Source organism: Elaeis guineensis, chromosome 2, assembly GCF_000442705.2.
Source record: "Elaeis guineensis isolate ETL-2024a chromosome 2, EG11, whole genome shotgun sequence".
NCBI classification, from domain to species: Eukaryota; Viridiplantae; Streptophyta; class Magnoliopsida; order Arecales; family Arecaceae; genus Elaeis; species Elaeis guineensis.
The window spans coordinates 110,341,996-110,369,149 of record NC_025994.2 but is presented as its reverse complement, the minus strand read 5'-3'; the positions used below and the strand labels follow the sequence as shown (position 1 = coordinate 110,369,149).

The 27,154-nt window shown below is 36.2% G+C and overlaps 1 protein-coding gene across 8 annotated transcripts; it reads left to right on the top strand.

Annotated features, from left to right (window-relative positions):
- Positions 1–8: 8 nt before the first annotated feature.
- Positions 9–26,650, top strand: LOC105048916 (uncharacterized). Of its 8 annotated transcripts, none has more exons than XM_010928431.4 (9): positions 305–505; positions 1,603–1,680; positions 7,372–7,586; positions 8,410–8,546; positions 12,631–12,733; positions 15,447–15,986; positions 16,185–16,522; positions 17,092–17,276; positions 26,163–26,650. In XM_010928431.4, exons 3-8 carry the CDS (start codon positions 7,421–7,423, stop codon positions 17,248–17,250), a joined length of 1,443 nt encoding a protein of 480 aa, XP_010926733.1. In that variant the 5' UTR covers positions 305–505; positions 1,603–1,680; positions 7,372–7,420; the 3' UTR covers positions 17,251–17,276; positions 26,163–26,650. The 8 variants fall into 8 exon arrangements, 7 of the variants coding, with proteins under 7 accessions (XP_010926715.1, XP_010926733.1, XP_010926725.1 ...); XM_010928423.4 differs by having other exon boundaries at positions 7,355–7,586; XR_012139089.1 differs by lacking the exon at positions 1,603–1,680 and having other exon boundaries at positions 307–505; positions 26,163–26,374; positions 26,461–26,650.
- Positions 26,651–27,154: the final 504 nt, after the last annotated feature.

Here is a 27,154-nt window from a genome sequence, read left to right as displayed (position 1 = left end):
TTGCTTACGGATATTCTCCACACGCGTGTCGAATACTAGCCCCTGCACACGTGATGTCTCATCTTCCGATGCGGGGCGAGGCGGCGGGCCCTCTCATTCCGTGAACCGCCGCTCGGGCGCCCGCACGTGCCGGGGGCGGGCGGTGAGTCGCAGCGCAGTCATCCACGCGTCAGCAAGAGAGAGGCCCGGGTTGGAGTTGCGGGGATCGCATCAGGGCCGTCCGTTGGGGATCTCCAGGTGGGGATGGCGTGCCCCTATCCTCTCTTCGGGCCGGGGATGGGGGATTTATATATTAGAAGGAGAGGAGCCCCGTGGAGGATCCCGACTCGATTCCGCCCTTTTCGTCGCCTTTCGTTTTCTTCCCCCTTTCCTTCTCTCCTTCTCTCCTGTCCTCATCTCGCCGAGAGAGAGAGAGAGGGAATACATATACATAGAAAAAGGGAGCTGGAGAGCGCGTGCGTGCGTGCGTGTGTGTGAGGGAGAGGAAGAGGAGCGGCGACTTCGGGTATGTTGTCTTCTTCTACTTCGGCTTCTTTTCGCTTTAATTTTGGTCTTTCTCTCTTTCTTCTGGATACTTTGGTCGGTGAACTTGTCCGTGTTTTTCTCTTTGCATTCGTTTTTTTTTTTTTTTTAATGATTTTAGGGTGTTGTGGGCATCTGTCTGTGGGTTTTGCTACTTCTTGACGTGGTTTTGGGTGTGAATCGCCTTGTAGATTTTTCATTTCTGTGGTCCATGTTTACTAGGTTATTTAGAATATCTTCAAGTTGCCATTTCTTTGTCTAATTTTCTGCAAGAATTATGGTTTCTTGATGCTCAATTTTACTTTTTGCTCGTGGAACTTATTTTCTTTGGATTGTTCTTGTTCTTGTTCCCCTTCTTCTTTTTCTAATCCTTGCAACTCAAGATGATTTTGGTTCCTAGGGTTTCTTACTTTCTTCGGAAGTTTTGGTGGGTGCTTGTCATTAATCTTTCTTAGTTCATAAGGATTTTACGTTCTTTTTGTTCTCTTCTATTATTGATTTGGGTGAGATGATCAAGTGAAGTTTCTTTATGATTTTGAGGGTTGATAACTGAGTCAAAACTTAGAATTTTAATGGATTATTCTTGGATTTCTGGCAGTCTCGGTGAGATCTTTCCTGTTATTGCTGGACCCTTGTAGTTTTGGTTGCTTACTGTGGTTTGGTTCTTTAATGGCAAACTAGATTAGGACCAATTAAATAAGATTATGACTTTTCTTCTGAGATATTTATTTATTTTTTGAGCTGCTTGCTGTTAGAAACTTGAATCGTTACTTTATTTGCTCACGGGGGCTCTATTTTGGTGTTGATATTGCCCTTTCCCATATAGAAAGAGAGTAATTTTGCAAATGTTTTGGCACGCTGCTGCGCCGGCGGGGGGGTGGGGGGCGGTGGGAGTGGGGGGTGTGGAGGGGGGAGGGGGTGTTGTGGTGTTGAGAAATGTAGAGGTAGTTTTTTTTGTGGTGCTCTGTCCTATGTTAATCTTTTTTTTTTCTTCCCCTTTTTTAATTTTTTTTCTTTTAACTTGGAATTCATACCTCGTGACTTTGCCTCTAACGCCTGCTGTGCTCCCTTGGGGATCAGGAAGGTTTTGGAGTGCAGAGCTCTTGATGAGTGTGGAGAGGAAGGTTGCGTGTAACTCAAAGATAGTTTAAAGTTGTTGTAAGTTTCTTTCTGATATAAGCATTTGCTTGACCATGTAAAACTTTTTAACGCAGTTCTTTTCTATTTTCTTCTATTTTCTGATTTTGTACAATCACGTTAACTTCAGTAATAAATATGCAATTTATTTCCATTTCATGATTAGAAATTACTAACTACCATGTCTTCCCAACTTAAAGTACTGACTTTCCAGCTTACTACCATCGAAACAACTGGACCATGCTCCTATTACAAGTACAATAGTTATTCCCAAAGTCCCTCCATTTTCCTTTTAACATGGTTTTAGGTTGCAAAAAATTGTGATTGCAGTATCTTACTGGGCATTTTTTTGGGACCCACAATGAATACAGGTGGATAAATCTAGTGTTAGATCCACTTGATCCCATGTGACATTGATCTGCCAGAGCAAGGTGTTGTGGTGCAATGCCTTGTAACCTAAACACAAATTTGTTTTCTTTTTACTTCATGGGAGATCTTCAATAGCTATATTAGCTCCAGATCTAAATTTTTTTTATGAGATATTTATATTAGTTTGACATCAGAAAATTTATGAAAGGTTGGTTCATCTCCTTGCTTCATATTATGAGATTACTTTTCCTATTTGAGCTTTTTGTTGGTATATGATGTTATAGCTAAAAATTTTTCATCATTGAACTATAAATAAACTCCAAAAAACTACAACCGAAGGCATTTAACAAATGAAATATAACAAAGTGAATTATTATTCTGAAGAATGGAGAAACAATGCATGTGGGCTCGAAGTCACAGTCAACAAATTAGCAATGATATAATATCATTGTTTAGAACATCCTCGTGGAACCAGAGATTTGAGTTCTATTGTTGATAGAGTGTATTAGTTTGTTTCTGAATCAAGGTTATATTTATATTTTAAAGTATGGTTTGGGGATACCTGTATCTAAAATGTTTGGGCCTGCCCATTTTATGTTTCAGTTATTAGCGGAAGCAAGCTGAAATCAAAGAAGTTCTTTTCTATACTAGAAATTAAAACATAAAATAGTAGGTGTCTTTCAGAAACCTGAAAAGAATGGGAAATATTAAAACAGACGTGGGGCATATTTTCTCCCATCTATATGTATTCTGCAATAAAATAAATTGGTAAGAAGGATTGTTTAAGCTGATCGAATCATATGATAAGGTTTATTGGTTATGTTTAAATACTATAATCTAGATTGATATGGTGACTTTTCCATTAAGTACTGAAAATAGAGAATCTCTTGTGGAAACTTGTAAAATCCAAAGTAAAAGTGGAAATCATTCAATGTGAAGATGAAGACTGGTGTGTAAATTTCCTATGATTTCTATATCATAAAATGGGCATCTTATCAGACCAGTCTTGCATGATTTGGACACCCATACTTTGGATTAATCTTTGTTATTGTCCATAACAATGCAAAACAGGACAAACAGGTAAATACCTGTTTTCACTTCCTTGTTGGTCCAGTAGTTATTAACATCCATTTTTCTTGGATGCAACATTGTGTTTTGCACTAATTGCAGTTGTACTTATTTGGTGCATCAGTTATTCTGGTAATAATTTACATTTGATGGACTTATATGTCAAAGAAGGAAATTGATTGGCTGACACTTGACAGTGGTTACCATAATTTCCTTCAATCCTAGAGCTTGCTCATCGGGACATTTGCTGCTTTAAGGCAAGGAATATATTCCAACTATCTGTGGAAGAACTGAAAGTCCAAAATCATCGTTGATATAAATAGGTATCTCCAAATTGTAATCAACATTCTATCTATAGTAAGACTTTTTCTTTTTTTTTTTTTTAAAAAAAGGCTTAGGCCCTATGTGATATCGATTTTTTTCCTCCTTTTTTTTTTTTTTGCTAAATAGAAACATGGAATCAGATATAGAAAACATGTTTGGTTACCCTCTTACCATTTTTTAAATAACTTTTATTATTTTTGGGAAAAAAGTGGAAGTGAAAAATTTGTAATTTTTAAAAGTGGGTTTTCACCCCTCTCTCATCCCCTCTGCTCGACCTCCCAATCTTGGCACTGCCCTCCTCTTCTCTTGCTCCTCCATGTGCCTCTCCACCACCGCCTACTTCTTCAGCTACCTTGCTACCATCTCCTTATTCTCGCCACCTCTTTCTCCTCTACCAATGCTTGGAGGCCTGCACATGTTGGAGTAGCCGGTTGGAGAAGATTGAGCATTGACGGAGATCACTGAGGTCTAATGCATGAATTCAGATGTGGGTTTGAAGGGAGAGAAGTGCCTGCCGCTGAGGCACAATGCTAGGGGGGTTTCTATTGGGGAACAGCCAAGATTAAGCCTCCCTTGGGCACATAGAGGATGCGGAACATTGCTCCACTTCGTCCGTTCCTAGCACCCATTGATCCATTTGAGCGTGCTTTTATCCGAGTGGCTCTTGTGACGTTGTGCCCGGTTTCCCCCTCCCCCACTACCTACCATCTAAATGCTTGCTTGGTTCCGTGCTTCTGTCTTCTGCTGTGGCTTTTCGCTACCTTGGGCTTTGTGGTTTTGTTGTTTAAAAATAAAAAAATTAAACATATTTCTATTGTAAGAAATCTGAAAAAAGGAAACAACATTCGTGTGTCCAAATTTTTTTAAAAAGAAAGTAAAAACAATACCAAATGCAGCCTTACACAAGTCACTATACTAGTGCAAAATCTTTTTTCCCCCTCCAAAAAAAAAATTTTATCCTCTGCTTGGTACGAAGGATGGATTGAAAGAAGGATGGATGGAGGAGAAAGGATGGATGGATTTTTCTATCCATCCTCTCATATATTTGGTGAAACATGGTAGGATGGGTGGAAATGATTCCTTCCTCTGTTTAGTATAGGAAGATGAGAGAAAAGATGAATGATATTTATATATCATTTTTACTAAACTACCCTTTGATAAAAATATTATTATTATCAATTTATAACACTTATTTATACTAAAGAAGTAAACAATATATAAACTTATAATCTATAATTATATAAATATTTAATTCAATACATAATTTTATAAATTAATTATTAATGAATTAATTATATAAATAAGTAATTAATTTATAACTTAGTTTAAATAGTTAATTAGTATTATAGAGATAGTTAATTAAAAATAGTAAATATAAATAGAGAAATAGAAAATAATCTAATTTATTTAATTATAATTATGAAAATTATATACTAAAATTAAAATAATGACTAATAAAATTTAATAGTATATAATTAATAGTATATATAAAAATATATATAAATAATATGAATGAAAAGGTGAAGAAGTATTATAGTTTTATCAAAAAAATTAATGAGGAATAATTTTATCAATATAAAAGTCTATCTTTCAATGCTCTATCCATCTTTTATCCTCCCAATTTGGGAGGATACAAATTAGTGAGCTAGGATGGATGGATAATCTTTTCTTTTTCATCTATCATTTCCGTAACTTTTTGAACCAAACGATGGATGGAGGCCATTCATCCTTCCAATCCCATCCATCCACCCTTTCTTGACCCCAACCAAATATAGGGTTGAAGTTTTAGTCAAAGGTATACTAGGAGAACTATGCAGCACATATAAGGAAACTAACACACAGCGTTTCAAAATGTAGGCATTATATGCTGGCAGTTAATAGACTGTGTGATGTATATATGGTATTAATCGTATAGAGATGCATAAGCGGTTGGTATGTTTTAGTCTTTTAAAACTAAAATAATATAAAGATACAATAATAACAATCAGAATAGTAAAAATAATAACAAAGTAATAGTTTGTACTTGCTACTTAATACTTATATGTACACATAATAGCAATATTAGGACATTTTAACAGAACTTGAATTGGGCCTGTTTGAAACTGATGATCATCTGTCTGAATCTTCCCTGCCAGTGAAGACCTGCATGAGAGTTAGCTGCATATGCCGTTTCATATTGCTAATTAGGCCCGCTTGAAACTATGCAGCCACATATGTGGCCCAATCACATGCAATTAACTGCATATATGGAATGTGGTGTGGTAAAGGGCCACAACCACATTTGTAGCTGCATATGCTGAATTTGAGACCCCTGCTAGCACAAATAATATATATAATAATCAGAAGATAGAGAAGAAGATGAATATAACCCACAATGCTCTATAAGCATTAAAAATTAGTGACATTTTACAAAATTTGGAAATTCATGTAAATTTAGATAATTATAAAATATACAAACTTTAACCATAACCATAAACAATCTATTTTAAACCAGTATGTGTTGCATGGACACAGACATGGGAATCAGAATTGGACATTTGTTCATGTGTTTGTCTTGGCAAGAGGGGAAAAGGATATAGGACATGACAACGTAAAATAATTTAACCAAAAGCCACCTGGAAAAAAAGGATATACGATGTTACAATCCAAAAATAATTTTAACTAAGCTATATATTTAAATATTGTACAAAAGATAATATTAAAATATATTATTTGGAAGGTCTTCTTATATGCATATTTCTCATCCAAACTTCGGATTAGCTTAAGATTTTAGTAATGTGACATTTTTCAAGATAATCTGAGTACTACTTTCTTGACCAATCTCTGCAAGAACAGAAGCACATTTTCAAATTGCTATAGTGGGCCAAACTTAATGTTTGGGGAATCCAAGTGTTTGAGCTGTATTTGATATGTATTTATGGAGATTTGGGAAGCTGGTGCAAGTATCCAGGTAATGCAGCTGGTATAGATGAGTCCTTGTTACTTAAATACTTTCTTTGATCTAACTAATGACATAAATAGGACCTATTTATTATCATTCCTAGCTGAATCTGCACTCTTAGATGTTAAATGTCTCCCAATGCCTCCCTTGCACTTGATCTCTACTTCCTTTATTTGGACTAACTATAGCCCAGCTAAGACTCATATGGCAGTTGCTTTGAGTCCTCTGTAGCTCCTGGCAGCTGGCTGCTATAGCGGTTCAGAAAATTACAGATTTGACCTGAAATAAAAAATTCTGAATGTTATAAATGGAACTTCCATTGGCTTAAAAATCTTGCTAAAAGAATTTCAAAAACTAACTACATATTTTGTGTCCAACAGCCAATAGTTGTGCTGTGCTGATCTATCCTAGGGGCCTATGACTGTAATCTGCATGATCTGGTTGTGTCAAAGATTGTTTTCTTGGATTAGAGCTAAGAATTGATCTTGTTGCCGACATCATCCATTTCCCTTGGATAGCTGGTGTTGGCTGACCTAATTCCTGAATTCAGGGTCTCACATATTTAGGGAGGGTAATGGGCTGGCTGACTGATTAATCGGTCCACGATTTCAGAAGAGACCACTTGGTCGATTATTTTGCCTCCTAATATCCTGCATCCGGTTTCAGCTGATGCTTTTGGTTGTAGTTTTCTAAGGCCTTTATTCCTTTTTCATACCACAAGGAGAAAAGGATTTTCTTTTTCTGACTTTGAAGTAACATATGTTGGCTTTGTTTCTACTTTGTAAGCAACCCATTGTTATATTTCCTAAACTCGCATCAAGTACCTATAGCATTTTCTCTGGACTGTTTTGAACATGGTATCTGACCTTCCTGGCTGCTCAGTGATATGGCTATTGTACTTTATTAATGCTAGTCTCTACTAATAGCTGTGAATATATTTTCACATTGGTTATTTTTACTATTTTCTGTTGTAAGCTGAATGAAAATGTGCAGATTGCCTTGTTTTGCAGTTGATGTTTCTCAAGTGGAGTTGCAGTACATATCTCATGTGTCGTTCAAATGCCTGCATTGACAATGAAGAACAAATTAAGCAGGGAATGCGTAGGGCAACACAATCTCCATGTATCTTGCAAGTCAACTAAAATATCAAAACATTCATGTCCTCAAGTTAAATCATTTGAAGAAGCAGCTGTCTTGGACATCTATATTCAAAATCATCAGCACGGTAAATGATGCTATGTTTAGTGTTCTACCAAGAGAAAAACAAAGCACAGACAGTTCCCTTTCATTTGGCTCAGCTGTGAGAAATTTGCTATTTTTGATATCAAAGCTTACATTTGCACTATATGCATGCCTTTCAAATCTTTTTTCAGAACTTTCCCCCAGATTTTTTTTAAGGTTTTTTAATGCTTCAGTTATTTGACCTATGATGAATAATGTTTGCATTTCTACAGACATTACCCCTTAATGTTCTTCTCATTTTTGAGCTAATTGTGATCATTTTCCATCTCTTTAATGCCCATAAAAAGAAAACATAATCAGATTTTCTTCTCATGTGGAAAAACCTGTATCAATAATTATGATCTTACATATGGACAATTCCTTAATATCTTGTTCATTCACAACAAAATATTTTCTTTGTGCATTAGTAAAAAAAACATATTTTTTTGAAGAGGGAGACTATTTCACCAAGTGCATCCTCCAACTCTCTGCCCCCTCCCCTTCACTTTCTTTTGCCGGATTGGAAGATGCGAATTGTGAAGGCCTTCCCACCACGTGCAGTTCAAACCTTGCCGGAGAGAGAGGAGCGAATTGAAACATTCAATTGAGCACATCCTTCGTGTCCCAGTTTCGAAATTTATTCTCATAAATTCCTGTTACAGGATTGTTGCATTATCATATGAATCTCTACATTTCATCTATCAGCACAAAAGTTTTTGAGGTGTTAAACCTTTGTTTAGTACTTATGCATGATATTCTGGAACCTTTTGTCATCCACTTCTGGTTAACTCTTAACATCTCCATTGGCTGAAATCTTCCAAGTGCAGGTTCTTCAAATATTGATGTCTCTGGACAGAACATTGTGATCACAGAAGCTAATGATTTCCAGAACAAATTGGATGATGCCTCTGTTCATATTCTGAAGGCATCGTCATCATCTGGTCCTATTTCAATTGGAAGAATGGTAAGTATATGCATTGGTGGTGGTGGTCTTACATACCATACTGTTTGCTTGATATAAGTTTATGTGTAACATCATATGATCTTATTTATTTTATTTTGTTTAAAACCACATGGTTCTAATCACATTCCCCAATTAGCAACTTGGTTCAGGCAACTGATTTGGTCATGTGCAACCACATAATTAATTGAAACCATTTGAAGAATTCTGAAGACAATTTATTCAGGCATATGCACAAAGCATAAATGCTTTTGTATTGTCTGCCGGTTGTAGTTACTACATTGGTGTTAATCTAGTGGCTTTATCAATGGGATCTTATGATCGTTAGGCCTCCACTGGCACTAATTTTAAAGTGATGGAGTGGCCTGTTGGTTTTCTTATTGATTTCCTAGGATGATCATTGGATGCTATTTCCATATAAGCTAAGTGATTCATTCAACAATTAGGTAGGTGAAATTGATCTGTGGTAGAGGGATTTTATTTGAAATATCATAATGATACAGTATGATACTATGACCAGATCTAATTATGAAAACATGGTGTATGTAATATCAGGTGACTTGGGCAGCTTCTTTTATTGTTGTAGCTTTGGTTTCTAAAATTTTGGGATATCTAGGGATTTTGGCACTCAATTCATTTTCTTAATTGTTTTAAACCTAATATACCTATCTCTTTGTAACCCTAAGTTGAAGTTCCAAGACATATATAAAAAGATAAGGCTCAGGGTAAATGAGTTTGTCAATAATTAGGTGCAAAACATGTGTGTGGTTGGTTTATATAAAAGATACCTCGTTTTAGGTTTCATAATAAGGTTCGCGAAACCACTACTGGAGAGGGTATCAGCCAACTACAGGTTCAGCATGGTATGGGTGTGTACCATGCCATTCTGGGGCAATATCGACACAGGGTGAGTTGGAGTGACAGGGGTAGAGGGAGGAGGGATGGATAGAGAGCAAGAGGGAGGGAGGAGAGAGGTTGAGAGAGAGAGAGGGCAAGAGGGGGGGAGAGAGAGGGAGGAAGAGGAAGATGGAGGAAGGCAGGGGGAGGAGTGGGGGGGGGGGGCAGCGAGAGGCCGAGAATGACAGAGGACTCGAGAGCCCTCTTCATTTGTCAAGGGGGAAGGAGAGAGGGACTTGGAATTCACCATTGTCAGCATCATCATCATCGTCAAACTGGCCGAGAAAAAGAGCTTTTTGGAGAGGGGTTTTAATTGATGGAGCAAAGCAAAGCAGGCGTTTTCTCCCAAGTTCTAAACCGAATATAAGAGTCGAACCATATGGTAATAATTCTTCCTCTTCCAAGGGATATTTTTCTGTCTGTTTTTGAACATATTATCATAAAAGATATGGGATAGATGCAAATTAGGCTGATTTAAAGGTTCCAGTTGTTGAAGAGACATAAGGTTAAGGAGCAGGAATTTATTGCGATTGTGAAGACATGAAAGTCTTGGATTAAGGGTTTTCAAACTGCATATATCAGTTATGATCTGTTGTAGGTTTTACCTTTAAAAGAAACATTGGAGGAGGAGTGAGGAAGAGAATGAAGGGAAATGAAAATCGGAAAAAAGGATATGGATTTGGGAAAACCACAACTAAGTGGGTTTTAAGAAAGTGTGCTTAAAGAGTCTCATGGAACAAATAACATGCATAAAGGAGCAGTAAGAGGAGTTTAGGTCTATGTTGTGAGATATGTAAGTTTTCTATAATAATAGGCCAACTCCGTGGTCTTTTCCTTAGCCAGTATTTCGAGTTTTTTCCTGTGTGAACTTCATGGAAAATCAAGAACGAGGTCAAAATGTAGTTGGAAGAATGGAGGAAAGATTTGGATGCAAGGGTCTGAAGAGCAATCATTTTTCACCATCTTGGATCTGTTTTACAATAGGTAGGCTTAGATGAGACTTTTTAATGGAACTGCAATTGGGGGTGGAAAAAATGAAGTTGTGCTTTTGAAGGTGTTTCAATCACATTTTCTTTGAGATAGGGAAATATTAAAAATACAAGAACAACGCCTATGATATTGTATGGATCAAACTGTCGGGCAATGGGAAGTCCAAGCACATTTGATGAATGTGATGGAGATGAGAGAGGTAAGTTGGATGTGTGGTAAGGAAGAGAGCATGGAATTAGACACTATAGGAATTGCATCATTGGAGAAATTATTGTGCAGAAGCAACTTAGATTATATGGGCATGTGTAGTGAAAAATTGAGGCCCTGTTATTGGAGCAACTCTTTTTTTTCAGTGTAGTGTCAAGACAGGGTAGAGGATGATGTTTTTAGATGTTGGTGGCGGTAGTTGGGCTACTGGATCCTAACAAGTTGAAAAGTGGTGAGAGAGGATTAGGGAAACTGCTAGTTATAACGTGCAGCTCTTGTGGGAATGAATGATGAAGGATACATAATGTTGACTCATATATTTAAGATAAATCTTGTTGGTTAAACTTATGATTTGAATATGATTAGGTTATGGCTATAACTACATTTGTCTTGAAAAACCTTTAATCTAAATGGTTTGTCTCTGCTTAGAACTAATATTTTGAATTAGTAAATGACTGCCTTCATCAAATTTGTTTCTTTTACATAATTCTTTATCATTCAATAGGTTTGCTTTTAGTTCCCTTACATTGTGTAAATTGTTGATTGAAATTATGTTTCCAAAATTGTGCAATTTTTTGGCCAGAACTTATTTGTGGGCATAGATTATACAATTTGAAGAGGTGGTAAGGAATAACACTTTTCTTGAGCACTACATTATTGCATACACTGTTAGTTTAGTAACTCATTATTATGACTACTGTGGCCAAACTAAAATGTGAGATCTGTGGCAACTAAATGATGCGATCTATGAAAGTCTCAAGGTGCACTAAAGTTAGAATTTGAATGAAAACCAACTTCGCTTCTTTTCTTTTTCTTTTTTCCTTTCAGCTGAAGGTTCGCTTTTGCCATTTTACCATTTGGAGTTAAATAACCCTATTTATTGTGTTTAGTTAGTAATTTCTTGATAACAACATAGGCTAATCCTATTGGAATCTGCAGTTTTTAATCGATTGGCCACTATCAGAGGTATATTGGTGCACAATCACATCAGAGCTTGGCTTTTAGGAAAAAAAATAACCGTGTCATGTGAATTCTAGTTATCTGTGGAAAATCATCTATCCAGTCTTATCTTTCAAGGAAAGGGTTCTTAATGCGAGTCAAAAAGGTTAGCTATTGAAGTTCTAGTGAGTAATAAGAGGAGAGAGGATTTTTAGTGTGAATACTTGAAGGATCAGGGCTATGGTTTGGCAAGCCATCTTGTGTTGGGATATATTGTGCCTGAGATTTTGCTTTTCTTCTTTCACATCAAGTTTGGATGTAAAACCACTTGTTATGACTTATTTAGTTGATGATTCTTTAAGAAACTGGTGGTCCTCTGTAAGAGTCTTTGTTTCAGAATGATGCCCATCTTTGTCAATTCTGAACTTCAGCAATAAACTGCTAAGAGACATTGAGGTCTTACACTGGTTCCCTAATATACCATGATATTTTGAGATTTGAATATCTCTATGTTTAATTTTTGGCCTATCTACAGCTTTGTCAAACGATACGTAAATTATCTTAACACTAAATCATTGTTAAAGCCATATAATTATGGATCTGTTACATTAAGCTGGTCATTCAAACTGTTTAGTTTAAAATAAAGTCTTTATACCTAACCAAAGACCATGGCCTTGATCTGTCTTTAAATTCCTTGACTTCCCAGTCACCAGATTTGTAATAAATCTGCATTATTGAGGTGTTTTATCTCAATGAGCATGCCTTGCAACACCCTGTTACTGGTCAGTGACGCTGCGATTGTTGCTCATCAAGGCAATAGCTAAAAACGAGGTTTTTGCTGTAGATTTTTTTTGTTAAAAAAAAAACCATCGGGATTTTTTCAAAAAAAATCATTGGAGACATTGGCCATTATAGTGAGGATAATTGCTTTGGTGTTTGGCGAATTCATACTTTCAGCTATGATTCATGATTTCTTCCTTTTTTGGTTGGGGGGGTGGGGCGTGGTGGGGGGTTAACCTAGTTGTTTTTGTTAACCATGTTATACAACTTGCAGGGTTCACTATCAGCCACATGTCCATCTAACATGGAAACAATTTTCTCACCGAGTCTCGAGGACAACAATTCTCAGTTAAAACTGATAAATCACAGTAATGCAGGTATGCCGACCATTTTGGGATAGTATGCGAGTCAAGCAATTTGCTTTTCTTACAGCATTCTTTTATTCTGCATAATATTTGTGAATTGGTTCAGTTTTCTGAATTGCAATATTTTTGTTTTTCCTAAAACATGATTATGCTTAAAGCAGCCAGTCCATGCATTTTTTTTTTAGGTCATGAGTATCAGAGAGCCAAGAAATGTGCAATGTTTTACTCAGAAAAATAAAAGTAAGAAATGTGGAAATATAAAGTGTGTCTATATGGAAACTAGCCAAGCATTGCAGCTATTTCTTGGACTGAAAAATTCAGCCCTTTAAAATTTGGGCGCAACAGGCAGTAGCAAACTTTTGACAGGAAATAACTTGGAATCCTTGGATAACATACCTGTTTTAATTGCTCTTGTATATTAGAGGAAAGTTTCTAGAAGTACAGAAAAACCTTCATTTCATAGCTCAAGAGTGCTATTGTGAAGCATAGGCTAGTTAATATTGCAGGGTCAAATGAATTTTAGTTTAACATTTAATTTTGAATTTTTCTCTTCTTTTTTTTTTTGGTGTAAGTGAGCCTCATCAATTAAAGAGACAATTAGACGATCATAAATTTGTCATAAGTTGTGTTGTCTATTGATTTGTATAGGTATTGCTTTAATAGTGTAAAAATTAGCAATAATGTTTAGCATCCTTTTATTTTTCTGGTATTTTATTTATTAATACAAGCATTTGTATTTGGAGGCTGTGCCTTGGTGCAACAGTAAGATTGCTCCTATGTGACTTGCATGTCATGGGTTTGAAACACAGAAATAGCCTCTCCGCATCCAAGGGTAAGGTTGCATACATCTGACCTTACCCAAACTTTGCAATGACGGGGGCCTTATACACAGGGATGCACTTTAATACTAGCATTTATATCTTAATACTAGCATTTATATCTGCATAATGTTATAGCCAGTCTAGTATCATTATATGCATTAGACTTTATATTATTTCTAACATTACCATCAGTATGTCATATGCTCCATTATACATTTTTGTACTAGAACTTGTATTATGAATCTGGTGTCTATAATGATATAAGTTCTATTTAAGTATGAGATGAGCCCATAATTTTGTAATGGTGATGATGGTATTACAACTATCTGTATATGTATGGATAGAAACCATATCAATCTTGATCTTCAACCTATATGTGAGAAAAGCTTAATGCCGGAGAAAAGGATGAGGCGAGGACCAAAGATTACAAAACAAGAGAAGGGGTTGTTTTCAGTCTATGTTGCTGGTTGAACACCATATTCATTTATTGAAGATTTGAAGTATAGGGGGTTAGCATTAATTGGTTGGCCAAAGACCAAACATTTTTAGTGTAGCCAGCCCACATGTTGGTAGGTGTACCAGCCATGGGTTGCAAAACACTTTGAAACATAACCTAACGGCAGTTGACCCGACTTCATGCAACATAACCATCCACTGAAGCTAGCTAAACACAAATTAATATTATAAAGTCAATATTAGCACCACCATATGAGATGCCATCAGTATTGGATAATAATAGATGTTTTTTGAATTGGAATGTGCAAACCATTATTTAGCAGGATTAGGCATTAATATTAGCCACAGTACTACAGTATCAGATTCCACAATCAACCAAAACAACCCCGGTGCCCCCAAAGTGGAATTCAAGAATGCCTGCTGATGTTCAGATAGGGAATGCTTCCCAAACCACTAAAGGAAAGGCTCAATGAAGGATTTGTCTTTAGATCAATAGGATCAAGTATCGTTTACCGCCATACTAATGTGTAGTTAGATGTATCCTGCCAAGCTTTAGTCTGTTGCACGCTCATAGATTTTAGTGCTGTAGATGTCAATGTCTGATTCCGGCTTCGACACAGAATCTTCCTCATTCTTCTCCCAAGTCAAGTGCAAAGGGGTTGCTCTTTTGTTTTTTTTTCTTTTTTTCTTCTTGTTTTTTGAAAGAGAGAGATTGGACTAAGTCCAATCCAATTCCAATTCATTGAAATCACGAGTTACAAACAAAACCATGGATCCCAAAAAAGGCACCTGTACTAGCAGAACAACTAAAAGCCCTTATAAGAGACAATCTAGTACAGGCTTAATCCCTCCTCTTGTTCTCACCTATTCTATCAATCCAACTCTTTAGAAATGAAACAATCTGATCTAGGATTGCTTCTTGATCATGCAATGAGGGAGTTGTCATTTGAAAATTTCACAGGCCACCACCGATCAGTGCTACTTTATGAGAGTACTGGGTCTGGTGTGCTATATTGAAGGATAACAGCCCGAATGACAACCACCAACTGTGCAGGAGTATATAAAATAGAAAAGATTGCTTTTGGCACTTCAGTGAAATCCTTTGCAATGAAAACATACATGATGAAATAAATTTAAAAAAAAAGAACATGAGCAAAATCTAAAAGGATTCAGAAGCAAAGAGTGGGGAGCTTGAGAGGGTGATGTTGGGAGGATAGACAGCTTTATAGATTGTTGGCTGATATATACCTGTTCCAAGGTCCTAGTAGCTGTGGTGCTTCTATATAGATTATACTTTTTTTTTTCCTGGCTTATCCTTGATAATACTTGGATTTGGGCATTCATTTGTTGTTGTACATGCAATATGTGCTTGGTAAATTTGAACATATAAAACATTATATCTCATTATTTTGTGGGTTATTTAGTGACCCAGTTTACTCTTTTTTCAGTTAAGGATGAAAACCCCAAGTTGCCTCATCTGGTTGCCGATGACGGTGATGATGGAAGTTGTAGTTCTAGTGATTCTCAAACATACAGTCTATTGGATTTCTATGGTTCTGATAGCATTTCTGCTTTACCCTTTGATACTGATATGGGATTTACAGATGTCATAAATACTGCTTGTCCTAGTTATGAGCTTACAAATTCTGACATAATGATTGATATGGCGGACAAATACATGTTACTACCTTTCCTAGGGAAAACAGCAGAAACCAGCAGCATTTATGTTGAGGGGTCCTATGAAGAGACAATGATGAATTCTGATGATGCACGCTTTTATCTAGCCATTCACCAGCTGAAATCATCCGATGAGGAAACTCAGATAACTTGTCATTCTGGCAATCTGGATGAAATGGAGTTCTTCGATCCACAGTTAGTATTTAGAAGTTTACCTGATTTACCTGAGGCAGTTTCATCCATATGTCCTATTTCACTACCAAAGGAAACACAGAGAAGGAAGCCTATCACCCTTGTACTTGATTTGGATGGTAAGTTGAACTGAGAATTTGTATTCATCACATACAAAACTTCCTAGTTTGCAGTATTTTCAAGTGCCTGCCTAATTGTTTATTCTTAAAATTTGATTGGAAAAATATTTAAAGGGAGTCAAGTTGTGTATGGGACCATGTTGGTTGTCTTTATCTTACAGGCACTAGTTAAGAAAGTATTTTCTGTATTGAATGCAGAAACTCTTGTCCACTCCACCCTGGAGCATTGTGATAATGCTGATTTCACCTTTCAAGTCTTCTTTAACATGAAACAACATACTGTATATGTAAGACGTAGGCCTCACCTGCAGCTCTTTCTGGAGAGGGTAGCTCAGATGTTTGAGATTGTCATTTTCACAGCCAGTCAAAGTATCTATGCTGAACAGCTATTGGATATGCTGGATCCAGAGAAGAAGTTAATTTCACAGCGTATTTATCGTGAATCATGCATATTTTCTGATGGTAGCTATACAAAGGACCTGACCATTTTAGGAGTCAATTTGGCAAAAGTTGTCATAATCGACAATTCTCCACAGGTAATATTGCCCTCTTATCTCCAAGTTTCTGAGGGTTAAACCTGTGTCTATACTACTAAATATATTTCACACTCAAAGCTACATTTACTGTGCCACTAGTCAGTGAACCAATATTACACTTTTTTGCATTAGTTGCCTGAAAGTTTCACATGGAGAGCCTTTTTTTGGTTGCATTGTCAATTTTCTGTTTCTGTTTTTTCGGGTTTTCTGAAAACAGGTGACTTTTTTGGTTACCAAAATTGTATAGTTGTTTTCCAGTGTGAGTTCGTCAATGTGAGATTTTAAATTTCCTGGATGACAGGTTAGGAGTTGGAAAGTTCTCTATTCTTTTGCTTTGGTATTGAGATTTATTAGTCACAAATTTATTCAGAAGATTATCCTTTGAAAGAGCATAAGCCAAGTTTATCTTGGTTTCACATGGACACACATTGTCCTCTGTCATCAAATATTTTTGATATAAAAATATATGTATGTATATATGTATGTATGTATGTGCATATGTGTGTATGCATATTAGAAACTATTAGATGATTCCTTACTAGTTCTCTCTCTTTCACCCTTGGTTTCAGGTTTTCCGATTGCAGGTAAATAATGGAATACCTATTAAGAGTTGGTTTGATGATCCATCAGACCATGCATTGCTTCAATTACTTCCCTTCCTTGAGAGCCTGGCAGATGCAGATGATGTCCGTCCCATCATTGCAAAGAAATTCGGAAATAAGGAATGATGTTTGTTGGGGCAGTCATGAGTTTGGTTTGTTTACTCCTATGACTTTCTACAGTGTCTCATCATTTTGCAGAACTGTCTTTTATCTTCATCCTATTATGTATTGGCATGTGAACTATTCCAATCTTCAAAGGTTTCCATAAATGGTGCTAAAGTAACTGGCTAAAATAGATATTTTCCCACCTATTCTTGGTATGTGGGCATGTACATACAATTACTCTGTTTTTTTTTTTTAAAAAAAAACTCTTTTGCTGCTGTTCAGGTATGTGTGATAAATTTTATCTAATGGTCATACTTTGGTTACCACTGCAGCATTTTGAACTTAACATTGCACATTTCCTTGATTTGATGTTTAATTCTTAATTATCATTACCACAATAGCAACTCATACTCCAGAATTCTAGCTTATATGATATTACACTAGGATGCCTGCACAAGAATCAAGGTTTTAAATATTGGTATCGCATCCCATGTCGGTTGTTGGCTGGTATGGTATGATATGGGACTGTACCGTACTAGCCAGGGAATGCCGTATCGGGCCGAACCACCCGATACGGGGTGTATCGAATCGGACCGATTGCCAGCCGATCCGGTTCAGCCATTTTTTTCGAAAAAATATCCAAACCGCCCCGAACCGGATGGTTTGGCACGGTTCGGAGCTATTCCCAAAATCGGACGGTATGGCTCGGTTCAGTATGGTTCAGCATTGAACCGAACTGTACTGACAATGCCATGTGGGGGTGAGGGGTGTGGGGGGGTGTAGTGGGGTCTGGTCTGTCATTTAGTGACAGTTCAGATGCTTTCTCTGAGAGAAATCTGAGAGCTCTCTCAGAGAACTCCCGAGCTCTCAAGCGTTCGACGACACGAGCCGAAAAAATTAGTAAAAGGAGAAAAAATTCTATCAAATTGCAGCATTGATTCGAGGAGACGTTGGTTTTTGATAGGGAGTAAGGTAGTGTATTATTCTTTTAGTAAATATTTTATTTTTTATATTTTTGTGGTAAAAAAAAGATAAGAAGGAAGAAGTAAAAAAATAAGAAAAAATCATGTCAAAATTTTATGATTTTGATATGATTTGATCATATGTGATAGATCTTTGGAAGATTTACATGATGACACTAAAATTGTTGATTTTTATTAATTATATTTTTTTAAATATATATATTTATTCATAAAAAATTATTAAAAAAATAAATTCAAAAAAAATAAAATCAAAGATTCAGAATCATATTTAGAATGATTCAAGCTACTTGAATCTAACCTCAATTTTTTTTAAAATTTTTAAAATTAAAAATATTTTTATAATTATTTAAATAATATAAAAATATTATCAAATAAACAATATGTAAAATTAGTATTATATTTTATTTAATTCAAAAATATTATTTGAAGTATATAACATATTTTTTTTGAATTTATGAGTTTTAAAATTATTATTGAAATTTTTTTGAATTTATATATAATATTTTTTAATAATTATTAAACTGTCGTATTTTGTTATACTTACAGAAATGAGTAAGAAGAAAGATTCAGAGCGTGACATTGGTTGGGATTATGACGAGATGCTCTCGACTTGGTATCATTGAAAATGCAAATGGTGTAACATAGAGTTCAAGGGAAGAGAAATGACTAGGTTGAAGCAGCATTTGACTGATGGTTATTCTGATGTGTCCATATATCGAAAATGTCCACAGGAGGTTCGACAGTTGATGAAGAAGTATTTCGTTGATTCAAAAGCAGCAAAGGAAAGGACAAAGTAGAAAATGACAGAAGTGGACTGTCGAGCTGCAGAGCCACCTTCTTATCACTCTAGAGAATCAGAGAAGACTTTCGTTCCAGATGATGAGGAGGCACAGATTGAGACTGCCATTCAGACGAGTTTGAATGATCAGTACCGACAGGAGGAGATGGCTAGATATAGAGAGCAATTTAGATCATCATGCTATGAATCGGGATCTAGATCCGCGATCAGTGGAGGAGAATCTGAGTTCAGGACTACCTCAGTCAGAGAGTCCGGTGGTAGAGGGAGCAGACAGTATTTCATCTTTGTTGGGAGCTTTTGGCAGTAGAGGTCCTTCAAAGATATTCCAGCAGGAGCCATCATCCATGATTTGGATCCACATATTTTTTTTAGCAAGAATTCAAAGCAGCAAATGATTGACATTATGGTGAAAAAGGATAAAAAAATATGTGACGAGCTATTGGATCATGGTTTTATTTCAGTCATATTTCAGTAAATACAGCAGGCAATCTTTACTATCGATCTGTCATTTCAGTCATAGAGGCTGTCGATCAGGGTGTAGATCCATCAGGACCTAAGGACATCTATGGTCAGCTCCTTGATAGTAATAAGGAGGATCTGCAGAGGTGGATTGCTTCTTACAAGAATAAATGGCCCACATACAGATTGACAGTGATGTATGATGGTTGGATCAATCCTACTAGACGGAACATCATTAATTTTTTGACATACTGTGATGGAAAAATATTTTTTCACAAATCAATTAATGCTTCAGATAAGATGCACGATGCCACATATATCCTTGGTCTGATGGAGGAGATGATTGATTCAGTGGGTGAGCAGTATGTCGTGCAAGTCATCATAGATAATGGGCCACAATATAAGACGGTCAGAGAGTTGTTGATGGAGCAGCACTGCAGATATATTGGATCCCGTGTGTTGCACATTGCACCGATCTTATATTGATGGATATTAGAAAGATTCGTAGAGTGCAGCAGGTAGTAGAGATTGTTCAGACTATTACTAGATTCATCTACAGTCACACATGGGTCCTTTCATTGATGCGGACGTATAGTGGGGGAGAGATCTTAAGATCGGATATCACACGATTTGCTATCAATTACATAGCACTTGATAGTCTTCTTCAGAAAAAAGCAGCCTTACGTTAGATATTTGTCAGTGCCGAATGACAGAAGAGTAGATATGCGAGGGTTAGCACCGATGGAAGTCATGTGAAGAACTTGGTGACGAGTCAGTCATTCTGGCAGCGGGCTAAGAAGATAGTGAAGGCTATTAAGTCATTATATGAGGTGCTTCGCGTCGTAGATAGTAAAAGATACCTCCAGATGGGTTTTTGATATTACAGAATAGAGAGAGCAAAGAAACAAATTAGTGAGAATGATTTCAAGCATGCTCAAGAATTCATTAACATTATTGAGTGCCATTGAGACTATCAGATGGATTGAGATTTGCATTTAGCCGGTAAGCATGGATTCAAGAATATTTTAAAATATTTTTTTTTTATACTTGTAAAAGTATATTTAATCAATTATGAAATTCATCTGCAGCTTACTATTTGAATATGAGATTCCAATATACGATTCATGGGATAGATATGGATAACGAGCTTCTTGCTGCTCTTGGTAATGTGATGTATAAGATGGTGTCTGATTCAGAAATCGTATTTTTGTATCTGCAAGAAGTATGCTAGTTTAAAACAGATGTGATTATTCAATTGAATTCGATCTGTACTCAACGACATATTTATAAATTTAATAAATATAATTTTTTACAGACGAAATAGTTTAAAGAAGGGATCAGACAGCTTTGGAGTCCCATCAGCTGTCGTAAGCAAAAAGCAGATAAATCTAGATAAATTACATATCAATAATGGGCAGCATAGATTGACATCAAATACCTAATAATATCATGAAATTTTTTATATTATTTTGCTTTTGCAGCTGAATGATGGATTCATTTTGGAATGTTCGCAGAACATTTAAGAGGTGTGGCTGTCTGCATTCTTTTTCAAACGGTCTCTGCTAGTGGCTGTGAGTGCAATTGATCGATTTTCGTCCTTATCCACAGCAAACAGAGAAATCGTCTGATACAAAAGCGTCTCAATGATCTTGTATATGTTCACTATAATCTGAGATTGAGGTTAAAATACATTCAGGAGGAAGTACAACTGAATTACACTGATCCGATATTAGATAATTATGCTGACGAGGATGATGATTCTATCATCGGATGGCTTGCAGGTCAGTAGCAGGAGCCAGAGCTTGATGAGTCGGGGTCCCCTCCACAACCAGCCAGTATGGTAGTTAGGGAGATCAGGATGGATTCAAGGCAATGGGTAGAAAGAAATATTCTACATAAGGTTCCAGCTGATCAGCCACAGTCTGAGGGGATATAGAGGACTCATTCATCACATGACTCGATGTTCGATACATCCTCGCAGAGATTTGAGCGAGAAATATTTAGACGAGGTCGGCAGTTCGCAACAAGATATCCATCCTCTCAATCATAGGAAACTCAATCACAGAAGGGTACAAGAAGGAAAAAAAAAGACAGTTGTACGTGCACCATTCTCGAAAGTACAGGAGCTATAGCTCAGATTCGGAGATCAGGAAGTGATGATGATGCTAGTAGTAGTAGTCATGGATCGATGATCAGGAAGAAATTGGAGGATAGGAGACCACTGCTTATGAGATACAACTGTAGGGTGATTCGATTCATCGATGAGTCCCAGTTTACACATACTACAAGATAGGGACCATGGTGCACGAGTCGATAGAGACCGTAGGGAGTCGATTTCATACAGACGATGGGCTCCTAGGGTTGTCCAGCACACGATGTAGCTACAGACGATCTTGCACGTGAAGTAGGATCCATGGATGTATCTGAATCATCCTCGCATTATAGATCTTATTACCCGCAGCCACCTTATGATCCATATGGATATGATGCATCCGAGGCATCGTCTTCTAATGGTTACTATTCTATGCAGTTTGGAGCATCTTGCGGATCAGATTTTGCTACCGACATATTTGAATAGACTCCTCCACAGCCATACCATCATTCCGATATTTTTCAGAGCTAGAGTTTGAGTGAGAGATCTGAGATGTCTTACAATCCAGAGAGGATGTCTTATGGGATGAATATTCAAGAATATAGTGCTTCTTGATTACAGAGATGGATTGATGTTTCTCCAGATTATGCCAATGATCCAGATATCTATGAACGTCACAGACACTCGACGAGATATTAAATATAGAGCAGATTTTGAGGTTAGTATATCATTTTTTGTGTTTTGTACTTTAAAAGTTTAGATACATTTTAATGCATATTTATATATATTTTTTTTTAATTTTAGGATGATAGAGTTATAATATAATATAAATAAATATATATCTGAAATTTTGGATCAAGATTCTCTGTACCGCTACCGAATCCAAATATATCAATAATATGCAATATAATGTAATTTTGGGATTATAATTATGAATTAATAATTTGAAGATCCTAAAAAAATAAAAAAATAAAAAAAATTGTACCGATACCGAACCAGTACGTTGGAGCATACCGTATGTTGGTACGATACGGTATCAGTACCATACCGTACCGGCTTGATGCCAGTATGAGCACCGGTACCGGTATAGCAGACCTCGGTACCGGCCTGTACCGACATTAAAAAAAATAAAAAAAAATCATCGAACGGTCAAAAATAAAAGAAAAAACCGCACCATACTGACCTGTACCGCACCGTATCGCGTTGTTCGGATCTGTACCGAACCGAACCGACCAGTATGGTCTAGTTCAAGCCATTTTTTGAAAAACTGGCTTAAACTGTACCAGTTCCCCACCAGTACGGTACGATACGGTATAGAATGTACCTACTGATTCGGGCTGGTATGGAATACCATGATAAGAATTTTGTTATCATTGTTAGTTTCATCTAATCTCTCTGTCCTTATCGTTTCGCATGTTTCAAACTTTCAGTATGACTTTATGACAAACTATTGCTGCATGCTGGCTCATTTGTTTATTTACTTCTAAGTGAATTTAGTAAGCCAATAAAAGCATTATAAAAGTTTCGTTAGATGTATGTTTGAAAAAAAAAGTTGTCAAACGGTATAACTTTCAGGTTTCGTATGATCATTGACCAATAATAGTGGAGGTTTAGACATATTGAATCAGCATTAAAGGTTAAGAATGCCTAGGGATTACAGAACTTAAATGTTCTGACTACATTGCTTAGCTTAAGATGTCTCAAAAATGTTTTTGCCTGGATTGTGCAATTGAATTGAATTTTGTATAAATGCTTGATATAACATGAGTTTTATAAGCTGACAAATTTGGGGCCGTTTGATATGGGTTTAAGAATTAATTAGGAACCATGAGGCAGAAATGATCTAAAATGGGCACAGACGAGGCAAAATCTAACTGAGATTATCTTTACACTTTGAAACAATGTTTTCGGCACCTATTATTATACATCACTTTTTTGACAAGGTGAATTCCAATTCTTGATCCGTTTTAGTCTCTTTATAAAGGATCCTGTAGGTGGTTATGAGTTTCTTGTCTTTTGAGTTTATTGGTAGTTGTTTCTTCCAGAAAATGCCTACATAACTGGTGATATCGTGATAAAACTACTTTGTTGTTGTGGAATTAGTTATGCAAACCATCTCATAGTAAGGTTGAGATTTTTTTTTGACACAATGAAATATGCGTGATAATGTCTATAAACATCATTGCTCATATTATTTCTTATGGATTTATAGTTTTCAGAAAATCGATTTATATAACATCTATATCCAGACTTATTATTGGCTATTGTAACGCAATATTATACTATTTTTCAACTTTCCAAAAAAAACAAAATTTTAAACATTATTTTATTTTTGGTATTGCAGTCTTTGCTATTCATTGTAAGGGAAAATAATAGATTATTGGAGCAAACCAAGTGGCATTTGACAATAGCACTATAACAATATAGTTCATTTTTTTTACATAAATATCTTTTTATAGTTATACAGATATCAGTTTTATAAAACTTTATGTTGCAACTGGTGGTTTAGAATGATAATAATCATTATGGAAGTTAAAAAATATGTTGAAATTTTCTTTTCTTTGCATTCTTCTACTGTTGATTATTGTAGGCAAAACCCTCCTTTTCTTCTTTATTCTTCATCGGCAACATTGAAATGGAGAATGATATTCAATTGTGATATATAGAAGAGAAATGGGTATAATGTATCATGTTGTTTCTTCTCATTGACCGTTGTCCATGTATTGCACTCATGAAATAAAACAATTTGAAGGGACAGAGATCTAATAAAGCAATAAAACCACTTAACATCTTTGGAGAAAGCAAGAAGTTTGAGATCTAATATTCCAAGACATGGGGAGCATGCCTATGGTGTGGGGGGGGGGGGGTTTGAGAGAGAAAAAAAGATAACAGGGCAAAGAAATTGGAAGTTGCATAAGATTTCACAATTTTGGATCTAAGCTAGCTACTTAATGCCCCAGAGGCATCCATTCAAAGGAGTATTAACAAAGAGGCATTTATTAAAAGAAGAGGGCTTATATTTTACCAAGCAATGTGTCACATTGTGTTCAGAAAGTGAGAGTTACAAAAATGCTATGCTGCCATACCTCAGCAATCAGAAATCCTTTTTTTTCCCCTCGAAAAAGGGGGTGGGGAACCAAGCAGAGCTTTCCTATTGCTCCTATTGGAGTAGGACCCTACAACAAAGGAGCAGTAGAAAATTTCGAATCAGCTGAGTGGAAGAAATTTTGTAATCACTTGTAAGAAAAGGGGAATTTGGTGTGATTCATGAGCTAGTGGTGTTTGGCATCTCAAACAGGAAGTTGCTGGTACCACAAACAAGTTTCCATGTTGCGTTGGATATCAAACCTACCATTGGATTTGTTACCAAATTAAATCTCAGGCACTTGCAGGTTTTAGTTATGGTTGGATGTTGAGAAATTTGTATCATGTGATCCAATGGATGGCTAAAATAGGAGTTCTGAAGATTATTTGTGAAGAAGATTCTTTAATGTTTTGGCACTTTAATTTGATTTATTTTTTGACCTTCAATAACAAGAAAATATTGATGAGTGTCCCAAGAGCATTGATTACCATGGTCACCCTTTAAAAGGGATTTTATATATTGCTTTCATTGAACACTAATTAAATGCGTACAAGGACATGGTATTTTTTATCGGTCCGAATCGGCCAGTACATCCCGTGTACCGTACCGGTGGGAAATCGGTTCGATTCAGGTCGATTTTTCGAAAAATGGTCTGAATTGGATCGAACTGGTCGGTTCGGTATGGTATCGGCCTGAACCGTCCGATACCGGGTGGTTTGATCCGGTATGGTACGGTATCGGTTCGGCTTGATTTTTTTTTCTTTTTTTTTTAACCATTAGGTGAGATTTTTTTGATTTTTTTATTGTCGGTATGGTCTGGTACGGTACCATACTATACTAGCCGACAACCGGCATGGGTTCCAGTACCAAATTCGCGAACCTTGCAAGGATTTTCAAAATCGTATTTCTGTGGCTTAGTTTGTAATTACAATTGCATGGTGACTATAGTTGTTGTCTCCATTTGCCTTCTTCTCTGTGGTTTGTTTTCATGATAATTAAAAAATCCTTCTTATCTGAAATTTTGTAAATGCTAATAACTGTTTTCATAAACAAAAAAGGAAAAAAAAGAAAAGAAAAATGGAAATGTTGTTCTTGAACATATTATAGATTGACATTCTGTTTTTCTTCTGCTAGAGATGGTGTGCGACGAAGTGGATTCTTAGTTGTTAGATCTCCATTTTTGCAATTAAAGATTAGAACTTCAATCTTTAGTGATAGAGTAAACTTTAATAGTTAAAATGTTATTCAAAAGATCTTTATCCTTAAGTGGTGCATCCCCAAGTGTTGGGGCCTAAATAATTAGAGTGCAGGCGGGTGCCATCTCTCTCAAGAAAAAACATGTGCATGAACCTAAATCTTCCTCTCATGTATGCATATGCTGTCTTTTATCATCCTTTTTATTTTATCGTAAAATGAAATTCTTGAATTTTACTATAATGTTTTTAAAGTATTCTGACAAGTTTTTAATCGTTAAGCAATAAGTTAATTATTCTTCTTGTTCTCTGTTGATTTCAGGTTTTCAAGTTACCACTGAATAATGTATTACCTATTAAGAGTTGGTGTGGTGATCCTCGGACCATGCATCGATTTCAACCCTGGTCAGTGCAGGGGATTTTCATCTATTATTGCGAAGATATTCTGCAATAAAGAGAGATGATGTTTATTCAGACAGCCATAAGTTTAGTTCGTCGACTCCTGTCACTTTCTACAGAATGTCATCCTTTCAGGTACCTTTCCCGCAGAGTCAGCTCATTATCTATGTCTCTCAGCATTGGGGCCATTAATTAATGACAACAGCTATTATAACTTGCAGCAGTTGCTGATGGTTGTATATATGAATGATACCAAAGCTAACTGCCTGGATTGTATATTCCTTTGACCTTACTTTTGTCATACAGATGTGTGTATAAGAATAGCGTTGTAAGTTGTGTGCTCCAGTTGCCGATATATGCATGTATTTAATAATCATCTATTTAATAATTCATGATGTGGTTTTATCAGTCCATGGTTATGGAGTCAATTTTATGTTGACCAGTGGTATATTTCTCCAAAAAATAAAAAAGAAAAAAAAAAGATTGGTGGTGCGGTTCAAGATCCTATGATTGATGACCATAAGGTGGATGGTTCAAACATTACATACAATGTTGAAGAAGGGTGCGTAGGTAATTGAATAAAGAGGGGGTTTCCCTGCACAAATGCAACCAACCACCATAATCCTTGGTTCTGAATTTAGGTCTCTGCTGCAACCACCAAGAGATTTTGCAAGAAGGATAGGTTGGCACGTTTGGTAGCTGTAGAAACTTAAAAAGGGCATTATAAGCAACAACATTACTTGTCTCATCGTGTGGCAGACGTATTGTGCTTTTAAAAAGAAACTCAAAGGGCATTATAAGCAACAATATTACTTGGCTCATTGTGTGGCAGACGTATTGTGCTTTTGAATGGCTCAATTCACGGCTAATTGATTGTTATTTATGCTAAATATATAATATAGATGGATGATTGTC

What these genes read in the sequence shown, in the direction of transcription:
- LOC105048916 (XM_010928413.4), top strand. Translation starts at nt 7,421, where the DNA reads ATGCCTGCATTGACAATGAAGAACAAATTAAGCAGGGAATGCGTAGGG. An exon ending in TATTCAAAATCATCAGCACG is followed by an intron (nt 7,587 to 8,409) that starts GTAAATGATGCT and finishes TTCCAAGTGCAG; the next exon opens with GTTCTTCAAATATTGATGTC. An exon ending in TAATCGACAATTCTCCACAG is followed by an intron (nt 16,523 to 17,091) that starts GTAATATTGCCC and finishes CCTTGGTTTCAG; the next exon opens with GTTTTCCGATTGCAGGTAAA.